Here is a 26,481-nt window from a genome sequence, read left to right as displayed (position 1 = left end):
TATATTTAAAATTATCTACTGAACAATTTGACATTTGTTAAAATAGGTAATGCAGTTTGCAAAAATTGTGTCAAAACAGTTACTGAAAAGAAGAGGCCCGGCACACGAAATTCATGTGCGAGTATGGTCCCTAGACCTGGCCTGCAATCAGGGCCGTCCTCCCTGGCTGCTGGAATCCAGCCCCACTCCATCCACCACCCACCCGATTCGCTATCAAATGACGAGGGCCTGCCAGCTGGGGGCAGGGGCGGGGCTGAAGGCACTGAGAGGTCAGCCTTTCCCGCACGCTCACCAGCCCCGCCCTTGCCCCTGCCATGAGTCACCCTCCGTGTGTAGACAGAATCACCAGGCTCCCATCACCCAATTGCAAATGGGGAACCAGGGGTGGGTGGTGGGGGATGATGGCCTGGCACCGCCTGTATCCCCCCCCCCCCCCCCTCCCAGTTCCCCATTCGCCATCAGGCGATGGGAGCCTGCAGGCCAGGGAATAGAACCAAGAGGTGGTCAGTGTGCCTCATAGTAACTGGTCAAGTGGTTGTTCTGGTCGTTCTGCCGTTAGGGTCAATTTGCACAATATCCTTTTTCTTTTTCTTTTTTAATATTTTATTGATTTTTTATAGAGAGGAAGAGATAGGGATAGAGAATTAGGAACATTGATGAGAGAGAAACACCGATCAACTGCCTCCTGCACACCCCCTACTGGGGATGTGCCCGCAACCAAGGTACATGACCTTGACCGGATTCGAACCCGGGACCCTTCAATCCGCAGGCCGATGCTCTATCCACTGAGCCAAACCGGTTTCAGCTGCACAATATCCTTTTATTATATAGGATAAGTGTCACATTTTTAAGGTTGTTAGAAATTAGGGAAAATGAATTTTTGAAGTTTACACCTACCCTATGACCTAAATAAAACTAAAATGTTTAATGGAAGTTGTACCCTGTTATAAGTGAAATATTTTAGATATACCTTTTTTTTGTTAATCACTGTGGGGAAATTACCTATGAACATTAACTGATTATATAAAATCTAATGTTAAGGCATCAAATCTCAATTTTAAATTCTAAAATTTAAAAGATTAAAAATTTATCTGGTAGGATTTTTTTACACGTAAGATATTATAAATCATTAAAACAGTAGGTTCAATAATTTAACTGATATACAGTGTCCAGTCAGTACACAACATATATGGATAATAAGTCTCTTCACTCACCAAGTACCATATTCAAAATGTCATCATTCTCATCAACTCCAGGGTCCATGCAGACCATATCCAGCAGTTCCATTAGCTGCTTCTGAAGAGAATAGGCCTCCTTGAAGAGAGCCTGGAGAAGGTCTGAAACGAGGTGTAAGCGCCCAGAATAGACAGATTCACTATTCTGGTCAAATAAATAAAAATGAGAGAAAAGGCAAATCAGAAAAAGCTCAAAAGCCAAATTTCCTTTCACTCATACTATCAGAGATCATCATTAATGCCTTTCACTGAATCACATATTCACTCATTAAGCAAATTTTTAGTGAACATCCATTGTATGTATAAATACTACTATACTCAGCCCTTTTGCCCATGGATTCTGGACCACTGAAAGTGTACGTGGACCCATTTACTCACCTTACAATGTACAAAGGTACTTCTGATTACATGTAGGACTGAGGAGGGGAGGCTCTGAATATTTTCTAGAATGATGGACTCCTGTGTGGCACAGACATGCTGAACACATCCTGTAAGAGCTCCTAAAAGCTGCACCATTGTCTGGGAATAGGAAAGACATTTAATTCAGAATATATTTTTTGTGTATCTAAAAACTATCAGACTAAATGCTAGGGATAGAGCAGTGAACAAAATGGACGCTCTGTACCTCCATTCAGAGAACTTCAGTCTGTCAGAATTACAAATACTGGAACATTTAACTAGCCATTTGTCTAAAAAAGTTGGAATCCTAACCCATATGCTTTGAAATTACAGGTAAGGCATGCTATCTCAATTATTTGTCTTTCTTTACAAGTTTAGATGTTTATTCGGCATGAAAATTTTCAGAACTTATGTTTCTGCATTCATATCTTTAATTCTATAAGCATAATTCCAGTACTGGGCCATCACATAAAGAGCACAAGGCTAACTAATATCAGTATAAAAATTCTCACACTCTTTGAGCGCTGTCTCTCCTTTTCTAATAAATTTGACATACCTGTAAAATATTCCTTAGAGTGGACTGGATTTCTAAGTTTTGGCTTGTTAGTTCTCTGGCTTGATTGGTTAACTCATACATCATATCATCAAATAATTTCACCGTCTGTAAAAACAAAGCATGTTATTACTATAAACAGAAGTCACTAGAAAAGAAAAGCTATCTTTAAAAAAAAATAAGATGATTTATTTTTGTATCATTTAACACCCTTGGGATATTCTCTAGCTTAACAATTGCACCTAATTAAGTTTAGAATATATGTTATACATACATGGTGGGGCAAAAGTAAGTTTACAATTGTATGTGAAACAGCATTTATTCTTGTATTATTTATTATTGTACTATTTTCCATATGGACAACTGTAAAACTACTGTATAATATACAGTGGGTCCTTGGGTTTCGTTGAATTTCCGTTCCTACGGCGCAACGTAAAGCGATTTTCGCCATTAAGTCGGAACCCACCTACATAAGCACCTACGTCACTCACATGGAGCACATACACAGCAGTAATGAAGTGAAACAGTAAAAAAAAAAAAAAAAAGTAAAAGAAAGATAACAATTCCTGATTTTTACTTGTGATAAATAATAAAAAGCATAAAGCACATATGTACATACATCGAAATGATGGAACTTTTTTTTTTTTATAAATAAACGGGATAGGGCATTTATTTATAAAAACCACGAAAGGACGTATGTCAAGTCCAATGTAACCCGAGGACTGTACAGTTGCTTAAAAAAAGACTTCAGACAGAAACTGACTTATTTTTCATTTCTGTGGTTTGAATCTAATAATTAAAAAATAATTAATAGTTCATTTTTTGGTGACGTGACAAATGTAAGTGCTACTCTTTTCATAATACAAGATGATGGTCTTAACCTACTGTATAATATATTCACGTGGACATTTATAAGGATAATTCCTGGTAAAGTAATGAATTTGTGCTGAATCTCTTATTACTTGTATTCTAACCAGTTTCCCTTTTCAACCAACTCAAAACATAGTTCCCAGGTTAGAGGCATAGTATGTGACCTCAGAACTAAGTATTTTGTCTGTGAAAAGTTAACCACCCAAAAATCTTAACACTAAGATCTTTCTAAACTATTTATATGACCTACAGTACACAGTGCAGGAATAAGCACACCGGCAACAAGACCAGGTAATTAAAGAGGATGGTTTCCCACTGCTTCCCACAGGCCTGTTGATGCTCATCCTGATTTCACGTACACAGCAACTGACCTTTCCTGCTGGTCAAGAACAAATCCTAAGAATCTTCTCAGATACAGAATAACCAAGTGAATATGAGTAAGAGGAATTCTGATGGTTATCTGCCTCAAAGCTAAACTCAGAACTCCATTCTAATAAGAGAATAAGTTATCATAAATATATTTCATTTTGGTGCCAAACTACCTTCAATTCTCTCAATCAAAAAAAAAAAAAAAAAAAAAAGATGTCTTTTCAGAGAAAAAGTATATCATATCAATATATCAAAAAGTAATAATATATTCTCTTAGTTACTTGATTTTACCAGTATACCAGCCTTTTTTAACCCTAAGACTTCTTTATTAAACCTTGGGTCCATTTCTTCAGACAGTGCTATTTAATAATTACTAATAAACCCTACAGAGAAGATACAACAAAGGGACTCACTACCTTTATCACATATCCCAAATTTTCATTTAATAGCATTAAAATACAAAAGCATTTAAAACTAAATGCAAATAATTTAAATTCAGTTAGTAAAGGATCCCTATTATCTGAAAATAGGTTTGTTTTTTTTGTTTTGTTTTGTTTTTTATTGATTTTGTACAGAGAGAAAGGGAGAGAGGTAGAGAGTTAGAAACATCGATGAGAGAGAGTCATCGATCAGTGCCTCTTGCACACCCCCTACTGGGGATATGCCCACAACCAAGGTACATGCCCTTGACCGGAATCGAACCTGGGACCCTTCAGTCCCCAAGCCGACGCTCTATCCTAGGGGTGTCGAACTCAATCAGAGAAGGGGCCAAAATCTAAAATCCAGCCTAAATCGCGGGCCGAATGTTTTACTGAACAGTCATAAACTGACAATGTCATAAACTGACAGCGAAGTGCAGTGATGACAGCGCGGTGCGGGCCACATTGTAAGGCCTGGCGGGCTGGATCTGGCCCGCAGGCCTTGTGTTTGACACATGTGCTCTATCCATTGAGCCAAACCGGTCTCGGCTGAAAATAGTTTTTAATTGCCTACTCTAACACAAGGTGGGGAAGCTTTTTTCTGCCAAGGGCCATTTGGATGTTTATAACATCATTCTCAGGTTACACAAAATTATCAACTTAAAAATTAGCCTGCTATATTTGGCCAAAATATTTAATTTAATTAATTTAATTAATACAGTAAGATAAAATTTAATAATGCCCTGACAGGGCCAAACCAAATGATTTTGAAGGCCTTATGTGGCCCTCAAGCCAGACATTCCCCACCACCATATTCTCACATGAGATCTATCTTTAAATACTTTATCTGTATGACAAATATGTTTGATATATTTTTTAAAAAGACACAATTAAGAATGCTATAAACCGGAGTTTAGATTTTAACGCCTTTGTTTTGTATCTTGCACATTTATTAATAGCACTGTACCTTTGGCAGCACTTGTGAAAAGAAAGTCTGTTCCAATGTCAGGTGGTTCATATGAGGTAAAAACATCTGTACAATGGTTTTCAGAATTTCTATAAAGCAAAATAGTAACACATTTTGTAGGAATATTAATCATGTCAGCCAACAAAGATCATTGCTCTTTCCAAATGGGAAAATATGTAAGCACAACCACAGAAAGCACTGTACAGTTTCAAATGCCATAATCTGTGTAGAGAAACTATTAAGTGAAATAATAACAAAAAAAGGGAAAATATGTCCAGCAACTGAGGCCCACTGAATAGGATCTGTAAATAATTCTTAAAAGATTTATTTTAAAAATGTTTACAGAACTGGCCCGGTCAGTGTGGCTCAGTGCTTGAGGAGGTCACAGTTCAATTCCCAGTGAGGACATACCTGGGATGTGGCCTCGTGCAGGAGGCAGACAATCAATGATTCTCTTTCATCATTGATGTTTCTATCTCTCTTTCCCTTCCTCTCTGAAATCAATAAAAATATATATTTTTAAATGTTTAGTTTTAAAATTAAGCATAAAGGTCTCAAAATAGTATCCCAAATTTAATATATGTAAACATGAACATACAAAGAATAATAGGTAATCTGGCGGGAATGTACAGAAATGGGATGAGAATATTCTCTATTAAAATCTTAACCATTTCAGATCCATGAGTGTCTTGTTTTTTTTCTGTGAACTTCATATTTTCTACAATGAATATGTATAACTCATACTCAGTATAAAAAATAATTCTTTTCCTAACAAAGATTCAAAATTATAAACAAATATTCCACAACCATTCTAACTCAAAATAAATGAAAACTACTGTCTAGTCATTACTCTTCACCACCTCTCCTGGCTAAATAAGTAAATCACATCAAATAGGGGTGATGAAGACAGATAAAGATGAGAAAGTCAACTTTTTCCAAATGACAAATGTGTCATCACCTAAATAATCAGCTTTCTGTAACCTAGAAACTATTTTTTAAAGCTACTTCACATGTTAAGAGGCTGAAAGCAATAGTCTGCAAGTTGTTTCACAAAGGTTAACCATGGTCTAACAACTAACATTTAAAGTTTGCATTGTGCTTACACACACACTATTAAACAGGATATGTTTGCTATCTATCAAAAATGGAATTTAAATCTGTAAGTCCTGTAATTAGAAGAAATTTGGGCATTTTAATTGAAAGTTAGAGAGACTGTAGCCGGACAATAGGAAGATTCAATTTGAAGGGGATATAATACTCTATTAATAAATATGATTCACATCTTAACATCAAAATAAATCATAAGATAATCTGACTTACGAATATGCTCAATCCAACTGTCAGAATGTTGATACATGGAGTAAAATAATTAAGGAAAACCATACTATTAGGATATTCACTACTGAAAACAAAACACAAAAAAAAAGAACCATTCTTGAAGTTTAAGCAATAATCAGTAAGAGTTGGAAACTAGACTCAAATTACTGGCATAATTTTGCTTTTAAATAGTTAAAACTTGCCATGGCCAGTTTGGCTCAGGGGATAAAGCAACGGCCTGTGGACTGAAGGGTTAAGGACACATACCTCAACTGCAGGCTCCCAGCCCTGGTCGGGTATTATGTGGGAGGGAACCAATCAATGTGTCTCTCTCACGTGGGTGTTTCTCTCTGTCTCTCCCCCTCCCTTCCACTCTCTCTAAAAATCAATTGCGGGGGGGGGGGGGGGAAGGAAATGTCCTCAGGTGATGATAAAAAATAAATAAATAAAAAGTTAAAGCCTTTAGATTAAAAAAATATATATATTATGAAAATATTTTCAAAATCACTCCAGGGATATTCTGGACTTGGAAAAAGGTTTTTTTCCAAGCTATTAGGTAAAATATCTTTGACAGCTGACCAACAGTGCTCCAATAAGCCATGGATTTCTGGTTTCTCAGGCAGGAAAGCAATTTCTCTCTCCTCAGCATTTCTACAGTACTTTATCTGTAGCTGTCTTAAGTCACTCACCACTTTCTATCTTCTTTTCATATTATTTTCACACCTTTCTTACCAGACTAAAACTCTTCTGCACATAACAGGAGCATAGAAAAATTGTCACAGTAAGTTATCCTAACAGTAATCAAATTATAAAACATATACTTATAGCCCAGCCAGTGTAGCTCAGTGGATTGCACATCATCCTGTGCAACAAGAGGTCACTGGTTCAACTGCCAGTCAGGGCATGTGCCCGGATTGCAGGCTTGATCTCCATTGCGGGATGTGCAGAAGACAGCTGATCAATGATTCTCTCTCATCATTGATGTTTCTATCTTCCTCTCCCTTCCTCTCTGAAAGCAATAAACATTTTTTTAAATAAACAAAACAAACAAGACTATTTCTGTTAATGCTAAAGTACTCTTTAGAAAACAGGACAAAGTAATAAAAATGTTGCAGATTGGGTTTGTGAGAACCACCTAAAGTTGAGGCCTCTGAAAAAGGCCCAGTGAGGTGGAATTTGAGCCAAGACCCAAATGATGAGCTGCACTAAGGCTGGAGGACAAAGGAGGCTGAGGGAGTAGCAAGCATACGGACCTAGCGGTGGAGGAATGTCATGCCGTAGTGAGCTAGGCAGGAAGAAAAGGCAAGGCTTAGATTACAAGGGGCCTTACGGTAAGTTTGGTGAGGAGGGGAGGGTTAAAAAGGAAATGACAGGTCTTTCACCCAGAACTATTTTTGGAGAATGGATTATAAGAGGACATAAGGAAACTATTAACAGTCCAGGTGAGAGGTGATGGAAGTTTAGAATAAGCTGATAGCAACTGGGGATGGAAATAAGTGGATGCATTCAAGATACAGCTTGAAGTCAGAGACAAAAGAACTTGCTGATTAGATGTGAGGATTCAAGATCTGTGAAACCATTTACAGGTGAGTCCTCACTTAATTTATCAATAGATTCTGTGATGTAAAGCAACACGATGTATAACAAAACCACTTTTTCCATAGGCCAACTGATCTAAACAAAAGTCCCTATTTTATGATGAAATGACTTTGAAAGAAATTAGTTATCCTAGGACCTGCCGTATTTCAATGAAGAAAACTGGGAGAAGAACATTTTTCCTCTTTCTAAATGTTGTGTTAGATGCAAAACCAGGTGGGAATGTTGACTTTCAATTATTGAGGTTCCCCTATAAGTTCGAGGGGAAGAGGAACCATGTTCCTGTGTTACTCCAAAGCCTGCCAGCCCGCCTGATACATATTAAGGACCCAGAACACGTCTTTGAGAAGGATATCTATTTCGTTTCTCAAGTCAAAATCCTTTTTATTTTATTTTTTCCAAGTCCAAAACTCCTTGAGGATGGGGATTCCTTATCTTCACAACGACTAACATCAGGCTTTGGTACCTAGTGGGAGTGTGCTAGTGCCTAGCCAATGGTCGGCAAACTGTGGCTCAGAGTGGCTGTTTGTCGCTCTGTTGACTAATGAGTTTGCGACCAACTGGCCTAGAGACGAATGACGCCTATGGGATGGCAACACTGGTATTTGGCTTTGACTATAAAAGTTATTTATGCAGTGTTGGGACTCTCTCAAATAAAGGTCATTTTTCCTCTTCCGTGTAGTTTTATGTTGAAGGCGAGCGCAAAAGCATGAAAAAATATATATTACCAAAATAACATGAAAGGCTAATACCCGAGGCACATTGACAACCACAAAGGCATCAGACTACTAAAGAGCGGTCAGCACCTGGACAACTGAGGCGTCAAGCCACTCAACCCCAACAGATGGAGCCAATAACAAAATTTAGCAACTCCTCCTGGTCAGCAACGCAGGAAAGGAGGTGGGAGAGGGGAGGGCAGGAGCCCTTCAGCATCTCTAGTTCTCACAATACTGGGGACCCACCACGCATCCTAGGATAGCTCAGAGCGACTTCTGCCTCACCCAGCTTAGCGCCAGGTCTCTATCTGTTACTGTATAAGCCACTGAAGGGAAGGTGACCCTTACAGCTCAGGTCCGAGTCCTCGCCTCTCCCACGCTCCTGTCCAAACACCGTGACGAGCACAGGAAAAAAAAACTCCACGGCACAGAGCAATGGACGAAAATGCCACTCCCACCTCCACCACCGAGGGGCAGAGGACACCTCTGCGAACCCGAGCAGTCCCAAAGCCAGGCCTGCCCTGGCTCTCGGGCACACGGCCCCCGCTCGCCCTCCGTCCCCTCGCATCTCTGTCTCGCTCACAACAAAGAACCGAGAGGTTCCCGGCCGCGGGGACGCCACACGGCCTGGCGGCGGCGGGCGTGGCCCGGCTGAGGGGAAAGACGCGACACCGGCCGCACACTCCCCTCTGGGGGCAGAGCGACAGCGAAGGATATGAGGAGCCGAGGCAGGACGGTCGGCAGCTCCCGGCGGCACAGCTCCTCGGGCCAGCCGCCTAACTCCTCCAGGGGGACGGCGCTCGCCGAGGCGGCGCGCTCCTGAGACATGCTTTCTCCCCCCAGCAACCAGCTTCCAAACTGTCCCGCCACCGCCGGGACCGGAAACGCCACCTTCCCGGCAGGCCTTGCGAGCGCTCCGACAGCGACAATACCATAGAGAGGGGGCGGGCCGCGTTCCTTGTTGAGCCCGGGGCCCGGCGCGGCAGAGGAAAAACCGGGCTTCTCTGGCCCCCGCGGAGGACTCGACTCACTGGTGCGCGCTTTCAGCCCAGAGCATCTGCGGGGACACGAGGTTTCCACACGCGGCGGTGAGCTGGGAACTTGCGGAGCTTTGAGCGTCCCAAGGTCTAGATTTCTCTTGTTACATGGAGGCGCTTTGGGGAGATGAAAGCCGGAAGTCCCCAGCTTTGCTACCGTCGATCTCGGGGGGCTTTGAGATTGCAAGTCTGCTGGGGTTGGATCCGGTTCCTGTCCACTTCGCCGTGTGGCCCTACTCTGTACGTCTCGTTGAATGGGAATAGAGACCCCACTGCCAGAAATGTGCGATCTGAAGCAGGTCTAGTACCGTGAGGGCCTCGGTAAAGTTGCTTCCATTTTCCACGGGCCTCTCCAAACCGTTCAGTGTCCTTATTTTGTGTTTGTTCTGCCGCCAAACTAACCTTTACTGATGACTCCAAAAATCACCCCACTCCCATACACTTAGGGCTGCTGATATCCACTAAAATGTTGTGAGCTCATCTGGATGAACTTGCACCAAAGGAGAGTCGTGCAAGTTCTTACAGGGCTACACATTTACCAAAATAAACTCTTGAATTCTTGTTACTTGGAACAGGAACAGACTGAGTGAAGAGATTCTGTTAGTTTAGTAGGTAAATAAATATGTTTGGACAGGCTCATGACACCAAGTAGCTAGGCTTGTCAGTTCCTTCCCGAAAACTTGGGATTTTTGTTTTTTGCTAGTTATTGCTGCTGCTGTTCTAATATTTGTTTTCACTCTTCATTCTCTAACCCAGCTTTTGACCCCTTATGGGTGGTGTGTTTCCAAATCTCTTTATCTCCCTCTAAACTTGTATAGAAAAAGCAGCTAGCGGAGGGGGTTGGGGTGATTACTGTTTAATATCATATTTTAAGGAAATATGTCATTTTGCTTTTTACTAACAATTTTTTTTCCCTCCAGAGTTAAACGGAAAGAAAAGCAAAAGCCTCTAAAAAGCGATTTGGAAACAACTCTAAATATCTGTAACTGTATAAGCTCCTAAAGAGAAAGAGACCCAAACAAAACTACTTGAGTAACTGAAACAGGTTCACGTTCTGTGTCATCAATTCTATCCAGAAGCTGAGGAGTCTCCCTTTGAACTGAAGGATTGTCCGAGGATGGCCTTCCAATTTAATTTCACTATAGAGGACCATCTGGAAAATGAACTAACGGCCCCTGGAGATGGAACTTTGACCCCGAGTTCCTCAAAAGAGTCTTCAGTCTCAGAAAGTCAAAAAGGTAAACACAGAGACACAAAATGTTCTACAGAACAGTCTGTCTTGCCTCCGAGTCACTCGTGGGGACCTAAGTCAGTGGGACACGCAGCTCCCTCCCAAGACACATGCCACTCGCCCAGTGCAGCTCCCAGTTCGGGGAACTTAGAGCCTCATGAACAGCAGCCTTGCCTGAGACTCGCCAAAGAGCATGCTGTGCCTGAAGACCTGAAGGAAGCGTTGGAGAATAAAGTGATAGAAGCATTACCAGATCTCCAGCACGTTAACCTGTCGGTAGTGAAGACCATCCTGTTGAAAGAGAACTTCCCTGGAGAAAACGTCGTTTCAGAAACCTTCTCGTCTCACTCGGATCTGATTACCGGTGTTTACGAAGGAGGCTTAAAAATCTGGGAATGTACCTTTGACCTCCTGGCTTATTTCACCAAGGCCCACGTGAAATTCGCCGGGGGGAGAGTGTTGGATCTTGGCTGTGGATCGGGGTTGCTGGGTTTAATGGCGCTCAAGGGAGGGGCCAGAGAAGTTCATTTTCAAGACTATAACAGTTTGGTGATCGACGAAGTAACTTTACCTAACGTGGCGGCTAACTCTGCTCTGGAAGATGAAGGAAATGATGGAAACGAGCCGGACGTGAAAAGATGCCGGAAATCAGAGGTAGCACAAAAACTGGGTCAATGCCGGTTCTTTTCTGGGGAGTGGTCTACGTTTTGTAAGCTCGTAACCAGTGAAAAACACTTTGAAAAATATGACCTCATTCTCACCTCAGAAACGATTTACAATCCGGATTACTATGATACTTTGCACCAAACATTTCTTCAATTGTTAGGTAAAAATGGGCGGGTGCTTTTGGCCAGCAAAGCACATTATTTTGGTGTAGGTGGAGGTGTTCATCTCTTTCAGAAGTTTGTAGAAGAAAGAAATGTATTTAAGACTAGAACACTTGAAATAATTGATGAAGGACTAAAAAGATACCTAATTGAAATGACTTTTAAGTATCCTAGTTAATGTCCATGGAGTGTCCTAAGTATTAAAATAAACAGAATAACTAAAAATTTGTTTAGAATGTTTAATTTCTGCTTTGCTATTTTTTATAATAAAATTAGCAAGGGTCTTATTATTTTTATTATTATTATTATTATTGTTGATGGTATTACAGATGTCTCCCACTTTCTCTCCCTTTACCCCGCTCCTCCCAAGCCTTACCCCCGCCCCCGCTCAGGTCTTCACCATCCTATTGCCCATGTACATGGGCTATGCATATAAGTTATTTGGATTATCTCTTCTCGTCCCCCCCACCCCACATCAAAGTATGTCAGTCTGTTCCATGCCTCCATGCTCGGTTCTTATTTTGTGAAATTAGAATTCAATAAAATAAATTTACTGGACATTTGTTAACTAGGTACTTTGTATAGCACTTTGCTAAATATTTATAACCTTATGAGGCATATAGCTTCCTCATTTTAATAATGATCATAATAGCTAACAGTCCTCAGTATTTACTATGTGCAGAGCAGAAGAGCTTTACATATGCTAACACTTAATAACAGCCCTGAATTAGGTTATAATTCAGATTATAATTAGTATCTCCATTTCATAAAAAAAATTGAGAGTCAAGGAATTAATTAAATCCCCATCACATTTCTCACCTTCAACCAAAATCTGAAATGATGTCTATTTAAAAGCTTTTCTTAGCAGCCCAGTGGTCTCAACCTTACCACTGCCTGTTTTTCATCATAAATATTTCTTAGCACCCTTGTATTATTCTGAAATGGAAGTCACAATTAAAGAATCTTGCCAAACTGGTTTGGCTCAATAGATAGAGCATCGACCTGCAGACTGAAAGGTCCCAGGTTCGATTCCGGTCAAGGGCATGTATCGGTTGCAGGCACATCCCCGGTAGGGTGTGTACAAGAGGCAGTTGATAGATGATTCTTTCTCATCGATGTTTCTAACTCTATCCCTCTCTCTTCCTCTCTGTAGAAAATCAATAAAATATATATATATTTTTTAAAAGAATCTTAATCACGCCCATCATTAAAATTGTATATATTATACATAAATCCCTAATGTGAGTTTATATAGTCATATTATAAACATATCATGTATATAAGCTTAACTAATATCCATTATCTCATATGGATACAAAAAAATTAAGAGAAAAAGAAAACAATGTGGTTTTTTTTCCTTCTGAAGGAAACTTTCAGGATGTTCTTTAATAACTTTTATATATACCAGGGGTGGGGAACCTTTTTTTGGCCAAGAGCCATTTGGATATTTATAACATCATTCTTGTCCTATACAAAATTATCAACTTGAAAATTAGCCTGCTATATGTGGCCAAATATTTAATTAACTCACCCCTAATGTCTTGGTACAGCCAGACCAAATGATTTTATCTTCCCCCTCTCCCTCCAATGATTAGATAGTTGTCTTAACCCCATCTAGGTGTATCCTTCCATTGCCCATTTCTGTACAAGTATTAAACTGTTTAATCAGTGTACCTATATAATGTAATTTTACCTGTCAGGCAAGACTTTCCCTTTCCATTTCAAACATTTCTTCTTATCATTGAAGGTATAGTATATGTTATTTACTATTTATATATGTTTATTTTTCCCAGGTAAACTCTACAATCAATCTGACAATTTAAACAATTCCTTTGGTATTTTGGTTGATATTATATTAAATATATAGCTTAAATTGGTGGTAATTAGAACACTTAGACTATTAAATATTCTAATCCAGTCTGACAGAGGGGAAGAAATCCAAATTGGGGGAAGAAAGCAATGAAAACATTAGAGATAGAAATTTTATTATTATTCAAATAGCTATGCCAACTGGGGCCCTGAGAAGCTGCCAAAGGACTTTCCCATCTAACTTATACATCCCTGTATTACAGGTACCAATCAGAGCAACACATCCGGAACAAAATTAGAATTCAGAGTATCTCAGAAGCCCACCTTTCAGATTCCAATTTCTTTCAAAATATTCTTTACAGTAGTTCTGAGCAAAACCCTTAGCTAGCTGCTGAAGGCTGGGGCTGAGCCGGGGCTGGTTCTCAGGACGGCAGCTGTCCTGAGGAGGAAGATGAGTACTGTGAGTGAGAGACGGCAGCCTTGTTTCTGGGAAAGTAATATCTGATAAGGACAGTCAAGGAAGATACATTTCACCACTTTAAAATCAACTTTACTAGAACTATTGTACTAGTTGTCTAGTTTAGTCCTTGTTAAGATAATGACTTCAGAAGTAGAATACCTTTAATTTCCTTTCACCATATTGTAAATCCTTCAGATGTTGATAGTACTTGTTACTGCTACTGCTGATGTACTAGAATGTTTTTGATTCTGCTTAAATTATGCAAGGGTACAAAACATGACTTCTCTACTAAGTTCTTATAGTAATTTAAATACCTTGAAAACCAACACTGAGTGAATTAATTTCAGTAAGTAAAAAAAGATAAGAGTTTCTATATGATTATTAAATTTGGATTTCTTGTAATAGTTCAAACAATTCTAACTTATACAACAAAAAGGTCATTAGAAGAAAATACTAGTCTAACAAAACTAGATTATATCAGAGGAATGGTGGCGTGACAGACCTCTTAGTCTCTCCCATGGAAGTTTCAACAACCTGAACACCCATATTTCAACCAAAGATTCTCTGCTCAAGCACAAATATGCCTGAGAGACCCACGCAATGGAACATCTAAAGATGGGCATGTGGAACAAAAGGAGAGGCAAAAGGGAGTGGGGCTGATACGAGTCAGGAACACAGCCCCTGTAGCAGCAGCCAGAGCACACAGCCAGACTCAGCCAGGAGAGGGGAGGAATCTGGTTGTTGTGGACAGGCCCTTCTGCCCAGTGAAACAGACGGACTCTGTGCAGGAGAGCGCAGTGCTGGCTATGGCTGAATGGAGTGCAAAAGCACAGACCCTTCTGGGGCCAGAAGGGAGGAGGCAGGAGGGGCCTGCACAGGACTAAGTTCTATCAGGGTTCCTCCCAGGACCACAGGGTCCCAGTGGGCAAGGTTAAGAAGGGCCAATCAGCTTCTTCAGGAAGGCCTCCAGCTGTTCCTCACCCTTGATGCCCACAGATTTGTCCATCACGTCCCCACTCTTGATGGCCAGCATGATGGACACAGCGAACGCCTAATACCCTATGGCGAGGTCTGTGTGGCCATCAATATCCACCTTGGCCATCACCACCTTTCCATGCTGCTTGGCCACCACCTTCTCTAACCTTGGCCCCAGGATCTTGCAGAGGCCACGCCACTGTCCATGAAAATCCACAACCACTGGTGTCTCACTGTTGACAACTCAATCTTGGAAGTCAGGTCCATCCTGGATGTTAAAGGTTGTTTGTTAGATAGACTGGTGGTATATAATGACCAGGCATCTCTGGATGCTACTGTCAGGTCGCCAGGACTTTGTGGGTTCTATAGAGCCCACAAACCTTGATATTTTCTGGAGATGGCAGGTACCTCCTCAGGAGAAGTCACTGAACTATCAGAGACCCTGGCTCTCTGGAGGGCAGGTCCTCCCATCCTAGGCCTCTGCCCACTCGGCTGCTGGACCCCATGGGAAGGTGCCCGCAGAGTGCCTCAGCCAAGACACCACCTCCAGCCACCCACCTGGGTCTCCTCGCATGTATCTTTTAGCTCTTGGCACCCAGAAAGGCTTGGATGTACTTGTCTTCTTCGATAAAAGTTAGAAAGTGCTTCTTAGATTTTCTCTCATTAAAGAGGGGCAGAGTGAAAAATGGGGCAGAGGAGGCTTTGGTGCTGGGTGAAATAGTGATATCAGGAAACGTAAGCCATTTTCCCTTTTGAAGTGGGAGGAGACATTAGTAGAGTAACAAAAGGATACATGTAAGTTGGGATGCCTTTTGCAGCCAAGTGTTTCCGTATAAGTCGCTCAGTACCATACCAGTTGAAACCTTTCGTAGCATGCCCAATGCGTGGGAGATGGACACTTGCTGTTGAAAAGAAGAAAGAATAGATTATGATGTCTTCCTTCATCAAAAATGGACTGATGATGTCAAAACCGGTTTGGCTCAATGGATAGAGCGTCGGCCTGGGGACTGAAAGGTCCCGGGTTTGATTCCGGTCAAGGGCATGTACCTTGGTTACGGGCACATCCCCAGTAGGGTGTGTGCAAGAGACAGCTGATTGATGATTCTCTCTCATCGATGTTTCTAACTCTCTATCCCTCTCTCTTCCTCTCTGTAAAAAAAAAAAAAATCAATAAAATATATATTTTTTAAATGGATTGATGGATATATATATATATATATATATATACACACACACACACACATATATATATATATACACACACACACACACACACAAAGCAGAAAGTAATCTTTACTCTTAGTCACTCTGTAGTTTCCAATGGACCATCCCACTCAAAGCAAACAATTATAACCTCACGAATATTCTGGGGAGGGATGTAATATGGAAAAATAATTCTGTTGAAGACAAGGACTGGCCTACAGGTAGGCCCTGGAAAGAAGTAGGCACAATGGGAATAGAATATATGATCAATAGTCGAGATGTAATTAAAATTAAGCAAAGACTCATTAATAAGTCAAAAAGTTCAAACTCTGAGACATACAAGTTTTGGAACCAACACTAAACTATGGTTTTTGACAGAGAACTGTCTGCTGATGTGGACTGTGACTCTCCAAGAGAGGACACGATAGAGGGCATTTCCCAACTGCATGTGACCAGTTTCCTTCATCTCTGGTGCCTCCTTCCTCATCTGTGAAATCATGGTACAAGTCCCCCGGTGGATGCAGACGATACACAGATCACAGATACAGGGATACAGAAGTAATTTGAAAAGAAAAGGACTCTACAAATACAAGATGACAAGGTGGTAACTTCTCTCGCCTCTCACATCGGGACTTACCTTTACTAAGCATACTGAACAGGTTCTTGACATTTCTCACTCCTTAAAAACCAAAATACAGAAACCCATCTATTCCTAAGGACAATTGGAGGAGCTCACCTTTCTTTTTCTTTGCTGCTAAAAAAATCTTCTTCAGGCCCTCTTCTAGGGCTGTCATCTTAATGCCAGACAGGACATTGGAGCGATCACGGTGCTGAGCCACAATCAAGGCCAACTAAGAGAAACCATCATTAATAGCTGACACGGCATGAGGTGGCTACACAGCCAACTAAGTGACCTGCCATTGGAGGGGGTGTGAGTGGTCCCCCTTTATGAATCACTCGGGTTAGCTCCACCTCTTTTGAATGCTCTGCCTGAATAGCCATGTACTACCAAATCTATGATTTCACACCCATTGTAATTGTTTTATCTTATTTTGTGGCAACTTTATATAAGCTTTCCTTACTCTTTTTAAGATATTTTAAAACCTGACGCCCACCTAGCATGGCTCAATGGTTGAGCATCAACCTATGAACCAGGTGGTCACGGTCCAATTCCCAGTCAGGGCACATGCCAGGGTTGTGGGCTCGATTCCCAGTGGGGGGCATGCAGAAGGCAGCCAATCAAGTATTCTCTCTCATCATCGATGTTTCTATCTGTCTCTCTCTCCCTTCCTCTCCGAAATAAATAAAAATATATTTAAAAATTAGGGGGGGGGGGGGCGCGGAAATCCCGAGTCCAAGACATGTTGGCCTTTCTAAATGCTCTCAAGGATAAAGAAGGAGTTTTTCAGTCTTTGGAGCAGAAAGGCCTTCTGAGGTTCTTGTACTCCAGCCCACTAGCTGATGCTCAGGTAAGCTCTGCAAACACCAGGATAAGCTGTCATTCTTCTCTGTTCAAATGCCAGCTATCTCCCCTCCTAATCGAAGAGGAGTGGAGCTGGAGAGGGTGTCAAGGCCGTATCTGGGACGTACACCAGTAGTCACATCTTAGTCTTGGTTATACTCACTGTAAACAGTTTTTTTTAGTCACTGGCTTCTGAGCCTTTTATGCACAACCACTGTGTCATTCTCATTTCCCAGCATTTTGGAACAAGCAGAAACAAGCAGGAAGCACTTCATTGTTAGGCACACCGGCCATTAACCTCAAGAAAAGGTCCTCTCAGCCTCGTTTCTAAAGATCTTGTTTAAGTCAGTGAAATTGTTTTTTCAATTCTTTAATCCTCACCGAGGACATGTTCATTGATTTTTAGGGAGAGAAACATTGATGTCAGGGGGGGAAATCAATTGGTTTCCTCCCACATGTGCCCCAACTGGTGACTGAACCCGTGACCTTTCAGTGTATGGGACAAGGCTCCTACCAGCTGAGCCCCACCAGTCAGGGCTAAGTCAGTTTGGCCCAAAATTTGAATATGAATTCGGGCCCTGGAGAAAGCTAAGTTAGTGGTCAATAAAACATTTTACAATAGTTCCAAATGACAGCCAAGTGGGAGGCACTTAAGATACAAAAGAAGAATTTTAATGCAGGCAGAGGAAATGTGGATTGCTTCTTCGTGGCTTATGGTTGGCTAGAAAGCAAGGTCTTTTACAGAATTTTTCATGTGACAAATGACGAAACCGTCAGTTTTTAGTCATGTTTCCTTATTCATTCAGTAAATGTTTATTGAGCACTTCCTATAAGCCATACTGCATGCAATATTGATGATATAGATTAAACTCTGCAATTAGGAGGGGCCTGTCCTCTAAATCAGTGGGGAGAACAAGAAAGTGGGGAACAGTACTCCAGAAGCTGAGAGGAACAGAAGCACGGGGGATGGCAGAGTGCATCGGAAAGTGAGGTTCAACCTGGCTATGGGCTGCATTGTGTCCCCCAAATTCATATGTTGAAGTCCTGACCCTCAGTACTTCAAAATGTGATTGTATCTGGAGATAAGACCTTCAAAAAGGTAATCCGATTGAAAAGGCCTCAGGGTGGGGCCTAACCCAATCTGACTGACCTCCTTACAGGAAGGAGGAATTTGGGCACAGAGGAAAGACCATGTCCTCACAGGGCATGGAGCCAACCACCTGCAAGCCGAGGAGAGGCCGCAGAGGAAACCAGCCTTGCCAGCACCTTCACCTTAGACTTGTGGCCTCCAGAACTGTGAGGAAGTAAACTTCAGTTTTTGAAATCACCCAGCCTGTGGTATTTTATGGCAGCCCCAGCAAACTAACATACAGTGACAGAGGTCAGTGGGAGCAGGAGGTGTTTCAAAGGGGAGGTGATAGGAGCCATATTTTAGCTCTGATATGAGATGTGGTTTTTTTCACTTACCAAATCTTGCCCTTTGTTTCTTGACTCTTTATCATCAATAGGAAATAAAAGGACACTTCCCAAACTCAAGTCTGCAATACAAGAAAAAGGAGCAACAGAAAGAACATTAAGTTCACTGCAGACTGAGTTCAATCAGGTTTCAAATTTGCCTTATTTCACTCTCCTGGACCCAGTCACTGTCTCAGCTAGGTACTCCTTTTTCCCCTCAAAATCGTTTTCTCTACTTTATATTTATTTTACAAAAGTTTACTATTGACATTATTGAACACCCTACTATCCAGGCATTGTGCGCTAACCCTGGGGATTCAGAGATGAAATGACGACATTCTCTGTAAGTGCCCTAACTTCTGTGTCTTTAAAGAGCTCAGTCCTCGAAGTAGCTTCCTGCTCTCCATTCAGTAGCAGCAGCAGGGCCTTTTGGAAGCTGAGCCATTTTTGCCTGATATTTATGTTTACCACTGTCATAAACGTATGGCTTAGTTCCCCCAAAAAAGCTCAATTTTTACAAAAAATTGAAAACGTGTACAGTACTTAAAAGGAGATGCTATTCAGACTTCCAAATCCCCTTGGCACCAAACAGCTTTACCCCCGCCTGTGCTAACATTATGCTACAGCCTTCTTCCCTTCGGCACCCAGCTTTTGTTAGCACTTTAATGGTGTGTCTGATTTCTCTCCCATAGGCTCTCAAATTTTCATGAGAGATTCCCTTATGAAGATGGGGTGAGTTGGGTAAGCAATGAAATCCAAAACTTTAACATGCATGCAGGGATCAACATTATCAAAGCAGTTGCACATTCATTATCCTCATTATAGTCCATAATTCACAAATTACAATAGAGAAAAAAGGCAGAGGGAGGTGAAGGGACTGTCTCAAAGTCACACTACAACTAGCTCATCGATGACAGAATTCAGACTCCAACCAGCTCTTCTGACGCCTTATCTACTGCTTTTTAAATCCACATGATGCTACCCTAAGAGTCCTCTCTTATTCCGTCCCTAACCCTTCTCTCTGCTTGCTCCTTACCGTTCATTTTCCCAGCCAGCTCATATATTTTTCTTGGCTCAGTGGATCTGTTTTCCAGAGCTGTGAATAAACCACCTCTGCCCCAGTGGCCAGAGTCATCTGACAGAAGAAAGAAAATTTTCTTCTTATAGGAGGCAAAGTTCAGTCCACAATTAAAAACAACAACAACAAAGTTATACCAAATAGACTTATAGAAGGAAATTTTTTTTTCTTCCCTTTGAAAAATCAATCTAATCTCCTAGGAATACCATAGGTTGGATTTCTCAAATACGTTTAGATTTTCTCTAATATATCCGGCCATCATAACTGGAAAGCATTGAAAAAATTAGTGTTCTGAAAGAGCAAAATCTCTGTAGAACTTCTGTAATTCCTGGAAATGATGGAGGAGGAACGGTGAAGAGTTGACGTAACAAAACAGAGTTGTAGCACTGGTACTTAACAAATATACTTGACTCCCATTTTTTTACAGGCAAGGAAGAGGAAAGGTTAAATGATTTATTCTGGTGTTAACAGAGTTGGTTAGTACCTTGTATTTAGAGTCATTCATTCATATTACAAATATTTGTTAGCATGTATTATGTGTCAGGCATTGTTCTAAGCACTAGGGTTAGAGCAGTGGACAACAAACCCTGCCCCCATAAAGATTTTTTTCTAGTGCAAAACAGTAAAATACGTAAGGTCAGATGGTGATATGTGCCATCAAATAAAATAAGGTAGGAAGGGGATAGAGAAATGGAGGCGTGAGGATGGGATCTATTCTGTATGAGGCAAGCAGGGGAGATCTCTCTGACACACAGACATTTGAACAATGCTTGAAGGTGGCTAACTGGGGAAAGAGGGTTCCAGGCAGAGGAAGTAAAAAACGAAAAGTGCAACGATTGTGAGGGGGAAACATGCTTGGAATTTTGCTTTTTCTCAAAGGATTCATTTGTCTTGTGAACGCTGCCTCTTTCCACTCTCCTAAAAACCTTGTGAAGAGAATAATGTAGATAGTACCATCCCATTATACGGATAAGGAAGCTGAGGCCTAGGGAGGTTGGGTTATTCAACCAGGTAAAGGAAAGACAACAGTCAAATCCAAGTCTCCTGATGCTAAAATTCACACTTTTTTTGACCACACACGACTGCACTAGGTCAGGGTTCTGCTTCATCCGCCCCAGTTCCTAGCACCATAAAGACTGAGGCCGCCGCCCTGAGCCCATACCACTTCTCCTACCTACGCAGTGCACGGTCACAGCATCCTCCACGCCGGCCTGGGGGTGGGTGACATCGCCACTAACATACTTGATGAAGGCCGAGTCTGAATCTTCATACTCCAGTTGGGTTGAGCTCTCATCTTCCTCCTCCTCTAGACTCTCGGGTTCACTCTCCTCGGAAGGCAGGCAGAAGGACTGGTAATTATTGGACTCCCACCAGGCCATCCTTCAACAGGCCAGAGAGAAAAGGAATTTAATCAGGCGAATCACCATTTCCCGTGGACCACATTTTGTACTGCTATTCACAGACATGGAGTGCCACGTGAACGCAATTAGAAACTCACCCTACACTTTTGCCAATCTGCAAATAAGCAAGTAGGCTTACTGCTTCATGTCTATACTTCAGTGATGAGCAGCCACCAGATATCCCTGTTCTTAAGAACATGACTAGAAGGGACTGTGAGTAAACTACTTTTTGTTAATTACAATAAAACCTTAGATTTTCTTGCCTCAACTGAATGTATCTTCTCTGCCTAGGCACTCAGGAATTTTCACCTCAGTAAATGTTTAGGTTAATTGTTATAATAATATTGTTATCAACAGGAACTATCAGCTTTATAAAATTTTTCTGCTGCTGAAACCTGTTTGGCTCAATGGATAGAGCGTCGGTCTGCAGACTGAGAGGTCCCAGGTTCGATTCCGGTCAAGGGCATGTACATTGGTTGCGGGCACATCCCCAGTGGGGGGTGTGCAAGAGGCAGCTGTTTCTCTCTCATCGATGTTTCTAGCTTTCTATCCCTCTCCCTTCCTCTCTGTAAAAAATCAATAAAATATATATTTTTTTTAAAAAGTTTTCTGCAATTTTAAAATGATGTTCTATTCAGTTGATTAGAGTGTCATCTCAATACACCAAAGTTGCTGATTCAATCCCTAGTCAGGGCACATACAAGAATCAAGCAGTAAATGCATAAGTAGAACAACAAATGATATCTCTTTCTCTCCTTTCTCTCAAATCAATCAATGCTTTTTTTTAAAAAAAAAAATGATGTTCAACTGTAGACTCAGTATACAATAGTGATTCTTTTATCAATTGTGATCCTCAGCTTTATTAATAATGCAATCAAATAATGCCCACATACTTTTTCTTATGTTCCTCCTCTTCCTTTCTCCTCTGCTTCTCTTCCATTAGCTTCTTTCTCTTGGCTGCTGCTTCTTGTCTTTTCTTCCTTCTCTCCTCCAGTTCTTCTGGACTTAGAACCCGCTTCCTCTTAGTAGACTCCTCCACAAGGCCTGGCATGAGAACCTGTCAGAAGAACAAGATCTATAACCAAGAAGTTTGGGGGCTGCCTGTTCCTTCATGAGTTTCATTCATCCCTAGAACACACTCTGTATGCCAGCAACATGCTTAGTATTTCCCAAAACACTGAATCTCCATGCCACTTCCATTCACACTTCCATCACACATCTCACCGGCATGGCAACCAGGACAGTGTGCTCTAAACCCAACCAAAGGACTGGCGTGGTTGGTAAAGCTATACGTCATTTTGATTAATTTCATTATTAAGAAGGCACTTCAGAAAAATCACTTTTTAAAAATGGAAAGCACACCTTGCAGGATGCCATTTTATGTTTAACCATTTTTTAAATGAAAAACTTCATACAATGTATTATATTTCTTTCTTAAACAGAATATTTCAACATCATGATTATCTTAATTATAGCTAGCATTCAAAGAGTACATATTAAGTGCCAAATAATATGGACATTAGAGCTATAGTGTGGTTGTGATCCTCTCTGAACGACATGGAGTCATGATCAAGAGCAGGGTATGTATATATTGCTGTCATACAGTGATCCCAGGGGTGGCTTAAGTGGACAAACTGCTTTCACCTGCATTAAGTAGCAAAATAAATTCTTCTAATGATTTTTATGTCAACTTTTTACATAGTTTTTATATTACAGTACAGTTAATTATACTTATGTTTCTTGTTTTTAGTGATTATGTATATATTTTATTGCTGCATTAGAAATAAGCTGAAAGAAGCTGCAAAAGCATGTCACTTTGTGAAGATTAGAGAGCAACGGAAGCATCCATCCTAGGTTACAAGTGGTTCATCCGACAGGGGGTGCAAGGCCTACACACACTAAGGTCATCAATGGTGAGATTATCAACACACCTGCCAGCTGGAATTTATACACCAATGGGAAGTTTAAAAAAGTAGGTAAGAGAACATTGGTTACCCTTGACCTCTTAGCCAGGGAGTATGAGTGAGAAGACATCAGAAGATGCCTAAAGTCTCTACAACACAAAACAAGCCCAAATCCAAGACACTTAGGCAATGTTGAAATTTCTTCTTCAGACAAGATTGTTTTACAATATTTGAACACACTCTTCCTCTGCAGGATAGTTTCCTTTGGGGAGACAATAATTTTTTCTTCGGTATTAGTTTTCTTCATTTTGACCTGTCAAACTTCACTTCAGACAAGTCAGGCTTACCACTCATCTTAACTAAAAGAAAGACCGAAGGCTTGAAGGATGGAGGAAGGCGGCGAGGGGGAGACCACTCCACACACTGGCCGAGGTAATTATACTTCATTTCAACAAATGCTTACAATTTATTTCTTAATAAATCACATCCAGCCCAGCCGGTGTTACTCAGTGCTTGTTTGGGTTCGTGAACCAGGATGTTAGGATTCAATTCCCAGCCAGGGCACATGCCCGGGTTGTGGGCTCCATCCCCAGTAGGGGCATGCAAGAGGCAGCCAATGGATGATTCTCATCATTGATGTTTCTCTCTCCCTCTCCCTTCCTCTCTCTGAAATCAATAAAAGTATTGAAATCAATAAAAATAATCACACCCAGCATAATTTTTTATCCTCTTAGAATGAAAAATTGGAAGAACTTATTCCTTTATATAAATTAACTAGAGGCCCGATGCAGGAAATTTGTGCAAGGAGCTCAGCCCTCGCAGCCCTGGCTTCATCCAGAAGGTCATCCGGCTGTCCGTCTAATTAGCATATTACGCTTTTATTATTATAGATAGTTCTTACACTGCCTTTATTTCGGAGTAACCGGCCCTCTTGACTAGTTTTCTCCAAAAGGGTTTTCTGAAGATTCACCAGTTGCTCAAATGATTTTCTGTCTTCTTTGCTGGGCTCCTTAGAATAGTCTTTCCCTTCAAATAAGTACATGTGATTTTCTAAGAACAGAAAACATAAAATGAGAAATGTTAGATATTTATAGAAAAATAGATTAATTCTATTCAAAGCAATAACCAGGGGGAACAAAAGAACAGCCTGAATTCTAGAGGGGCGAAGACTAGCTTGTGATGAAGGTATTGCATTTCCCATCCCACTGACACTGATGGGCGTGGGATCCAAATGGAGATCTCACACATTTATTTTTCAAAGGAGAGTGCAGGCTAAAGCCCTGTTGGTCATCTCTACATGGTCGGTGAGTACCTCCATCCTGTTGAGTTTTGAATCACTCATCACTCACTCATGCTACCCTATTCCTCAGCATAAATCTCCTGACATTAGTAATTAAGAACATATTCCTCCCTTTTCTATAATATTAAAAGAGCAAGTGGCAAACTGATGAGAAAAACGAGGAATCATAAATATAATCCCTTAGATTTACAGTAGTCTTTCCAGATCTTGAGAAAGCATTTTCATGAGCCTCACCACAATCATGGAATAATTAACCTCTTCAGTTAAGAAAGGGAAAACCGCCAAAACAGGTTTAGCTCAGTGGATAGAATGTCAGCCTGTGGACTGAAAGGTCCCAGGTTCGATTCCGGTCAAGAGGCAGCTGATCGATGTTTCTCTCTCATCGATGTTTCTAACTTTCTATCCCTCTCTCTTCCTCTCTGTAAAAAATCAATAAAATATATTAAAAAAAAAAAAAAAAAAAAAAAAAAAAAAAAGAAGAAGAAAAGAAAAAAAGAAAAAAAAGAAAGGGAAAACCGAGACTAAGACAGGGATTATTACTGCTAACAACACTGGGGAGTCCCCTAACCCCTGTCTTTCCATGGGGACTCATCTCATGTCCTAACTTAGGGGGGCTGTGCCCTTGGGGCTGCTCTCACCCCCTACTTACTTCCTTCCTCTTGCTCTCTGCTTCCTTCTTCTGTGGTAGGCAAGGCATCAGAGACCCACTCGCCATCTTTTGTTTCTCCCAGGACAGACTCCAGGTCTATTTCATCGATGGTGCTCCCCTCAGAGGACAACAGTTTATCCAAACCGAATTTGAGTATCTCATCCAACTTGAATGGAGAAAACAAAGTCCAGTCAGTTCTCGTGAAAACAAACCCTGGATATCAGGGATTTGCTAAGTGACACCAGGTATATACCTTCCCTGATGGTGGGCCTTTTCCTTTCTCCCCATGATAAGAAACCATTAGAGCCATTTAATAATTGGATGATGACTAAACAGAAAATATGATAAATGATTGCCAGAGATATTGATTTTGACAATTCTCATACTAAAAACAAATTATGAGCCTCCAATTTTTTTTTTTTGAAGAGTAATAGTAATTTCTTACATTACTATTGCCCTTCTGACCCAGTCTTTTTCATAGGCAATTCTCAACAGCCACAGAGAAGTCAGAAACCCTGTTAGAGCTAAGAGGTTAAGATATCTGCTCAGAGCCACAGAGTCAACAAGTGACAAAGCTCGGATTTGAATCCAAGTCAGATGGACCCAAAGCATATCGTTATTCTTTATTCTGCTGCCTTTCTATACATATTCATTTCTAGCTCCTACGGCAGCCTGCATGCAATAGGTACTAGAGGAGGAAGTGTTTGGCCAGAGACCAAATGTGTAGTTGAGGAGAGTGGGTGGTTAATGCTAGTCTCTCTTTTTTAATATTTTTGTTGATTTATATAGAGAGAGCAATGGAGAGGGAGCGAGAAAGAAAAACATCTATGTGAGAAACATCAATAGGCTGCCTCCAAATGCCCCTACCGGAGATTGAGCCTGCAACCCAGACATGTGTCCTGACCAGGAATTGAACCACCAACCTTCTGGTCCATGGGACAACGCCCCACTCACTGAGCCATACTGGCCAGGGCAATGCTAGTTCTTCTCCCTTCCATTCTCATCCACAGAGAGCACTGACTACAAATCCTGGCATATTCTGAAGTGAAGAACAAACTACCATACCTGGAGGTCAGCATCAGCTGCAGGCTTCTGGGCTCCCAGGGTAAAATGACCTCCCTCCATGACTGCGCTGGTGAGCTGCAGCTTGGAGGCGGCTTTCCTGCAAACTATTTCTTCCACGGTGTCTCTGCCAATCAGCCGGATAACCTTAACAGACCTGTACAGAAGGCAAAGGAGAGGAGTGTGCT

The 26,481-nt window shown here is 41.2% G+C and overlaps 3 protein-coding genes and 1 pseudogene across 9 annotated transcripts in view; 1 reads left to right on the top strand and 3 right to left on the bottom strand.

Moving 5' to 3' along the window:
• FIRRM (FIGNL1 interacting regulator of recombination and mitosis) overlaps window positions 1–9,302 on the bottom strand; it is a 40,284-nt gene extending 30,982 nt beyond the window's left edge. For both annotated transcript variants that reach the window (XM_084865971.1, XM_084865972.1), the window contains exons 1-6: window positions 9,160–9,302; window positions 6,133–6,173; window positions 4,813–4,901; window positions 2,191–2,295; window positions 1,614–1,754; window positions 1,215–1,380 (exon numbers count right to left, since the gene is read on the bottom strand). In XM_084865971.1, coding sequence (XP_084722097.1) covers window positions 1,215–1,380; window positions 1,614–1,754; window positions 2,191–2,295; window positions 4,813–4,901; window positions 6,133–6,173; window positions 9,160–9,269 — 652 coding nt within the window. In that variant the 5' untranslated portion in view covers window positions 9,270–9,302. The remainder of the gene's footprint in view (window positions 1–1,214; window positions 1,381–1,613; window positions 1,755–2,190; window positions 2,296–4,812; window positions 4,902–6,132; window positions 6,174–9,159) is intronic.
• An 81-nt stretch (window positions 9,303–9,383) lies between these two features.
• LOC311612766 (histidine protein methyltransferase 1 homolog) lies at window positions 9,384–11,736 on the top strand. 5 transcript variants are annotated; one of them, XM_084866000.1, is made up of 2 exons: window positions 9,384–9,566; window positions 10,399–11,736. In XM_084866000.1, the coding sequence occupies exon 2, from the start codon at window positions 10,596–10,598 to the stop codon at window positions 11,712–11,714; it is 1,119 nt and encodes a 372-aa protein (XP_084722126.1). In that variant the 5' UTR covers window positions 9,384–9,566; window positions 10,399–10,595; the 3' UTR covers window positions 11,715–11,736. The 5 variants fall into 5 exon arrangements, with proteins under 5 accessions (XP_084722126.1, XP_084722124.1, XP_084722125.1 ...); XM_084865998.1 differs by having other exon boundaries at window positions 9,384–9,718; XM_084865999.1 differs by having other exon boundaries at window positions 9,384–9,727; window positions 10,413–11,736.
• A 1,768-nt stretch (window positions 11,737–13,504) lies between these two features.
• The window catches only part of CHD1L (chromodomain helicase DNA binding protein 1 like), a 37,962-nt gene continuing 24,985 nt past the window's right edge, over window positions 13,505–26,481 (bottom strand). The window contains exons 14-23 of the mRNA XM_084865510.1: window positions 26,297–26,450; window positions 25,232–25,397; window positions 24,184–24,332; window positions 22,272–22,435; window positions 21,153–21,358; window positions 19,937–20,035; window positions 18,913–18,983; window positions 16,720–16,834; window positions 15,574–15,682; window positions 13,505–13,846 (exon numbers count right to left, since the gene is read on the bottom strand). Of these exons, the coding sequence (XP_084721636.1) occupies window positions 13,768–13,846; window positions 15,574–15,682; window positions 16,720–16,834; window positions 18,913–18,983; window positions 19,937–20,035; window positions 21,153–21,358; window positions 22,272–22,435; window positions 24,184–24,332; window positions 25,232–25,397; window positions 26,297–26,450 (1,312 nt within the window). The 3' untranslated portion in view covers window positions 13,505–13,767. The remainder of the gene's footprint in view (window positions 13,847–15,573; window positions 15,683–16,719; window positions 16,835–18,912; window positions 18,984–19,936; window positions 20,036–21,152; window positions 21,359–22,271; window positions 22,436–24,183; window positions 24,333–25,231; window positions 25,398–26,296; window positions 26,451–26,481) is intronic.
• Window positions 23,163–23,822, bottom strand: LOC311612520 (annotated as a pseudogene). Its single transcript has one exon. The product of its transcript is annotated as an uncharacterized misc_RNA (transcript).

This window comes from Pipistrellus hanaki, assembly GCF_964339955.1.
Source record: "Pipistrellus hanaki genome assembly, chromosome: 18".
NCBI lineage: Eukaryota > Metazoa > Chordata > Mammalia > Chiroptera > Vespertilionidae > Pipistrellus > Pipistrellus hanaki.
Note: the sequence above shows the minus strand (reverse complement) of the source record. Positions and strands in the feature narration are given on the sequence as shown.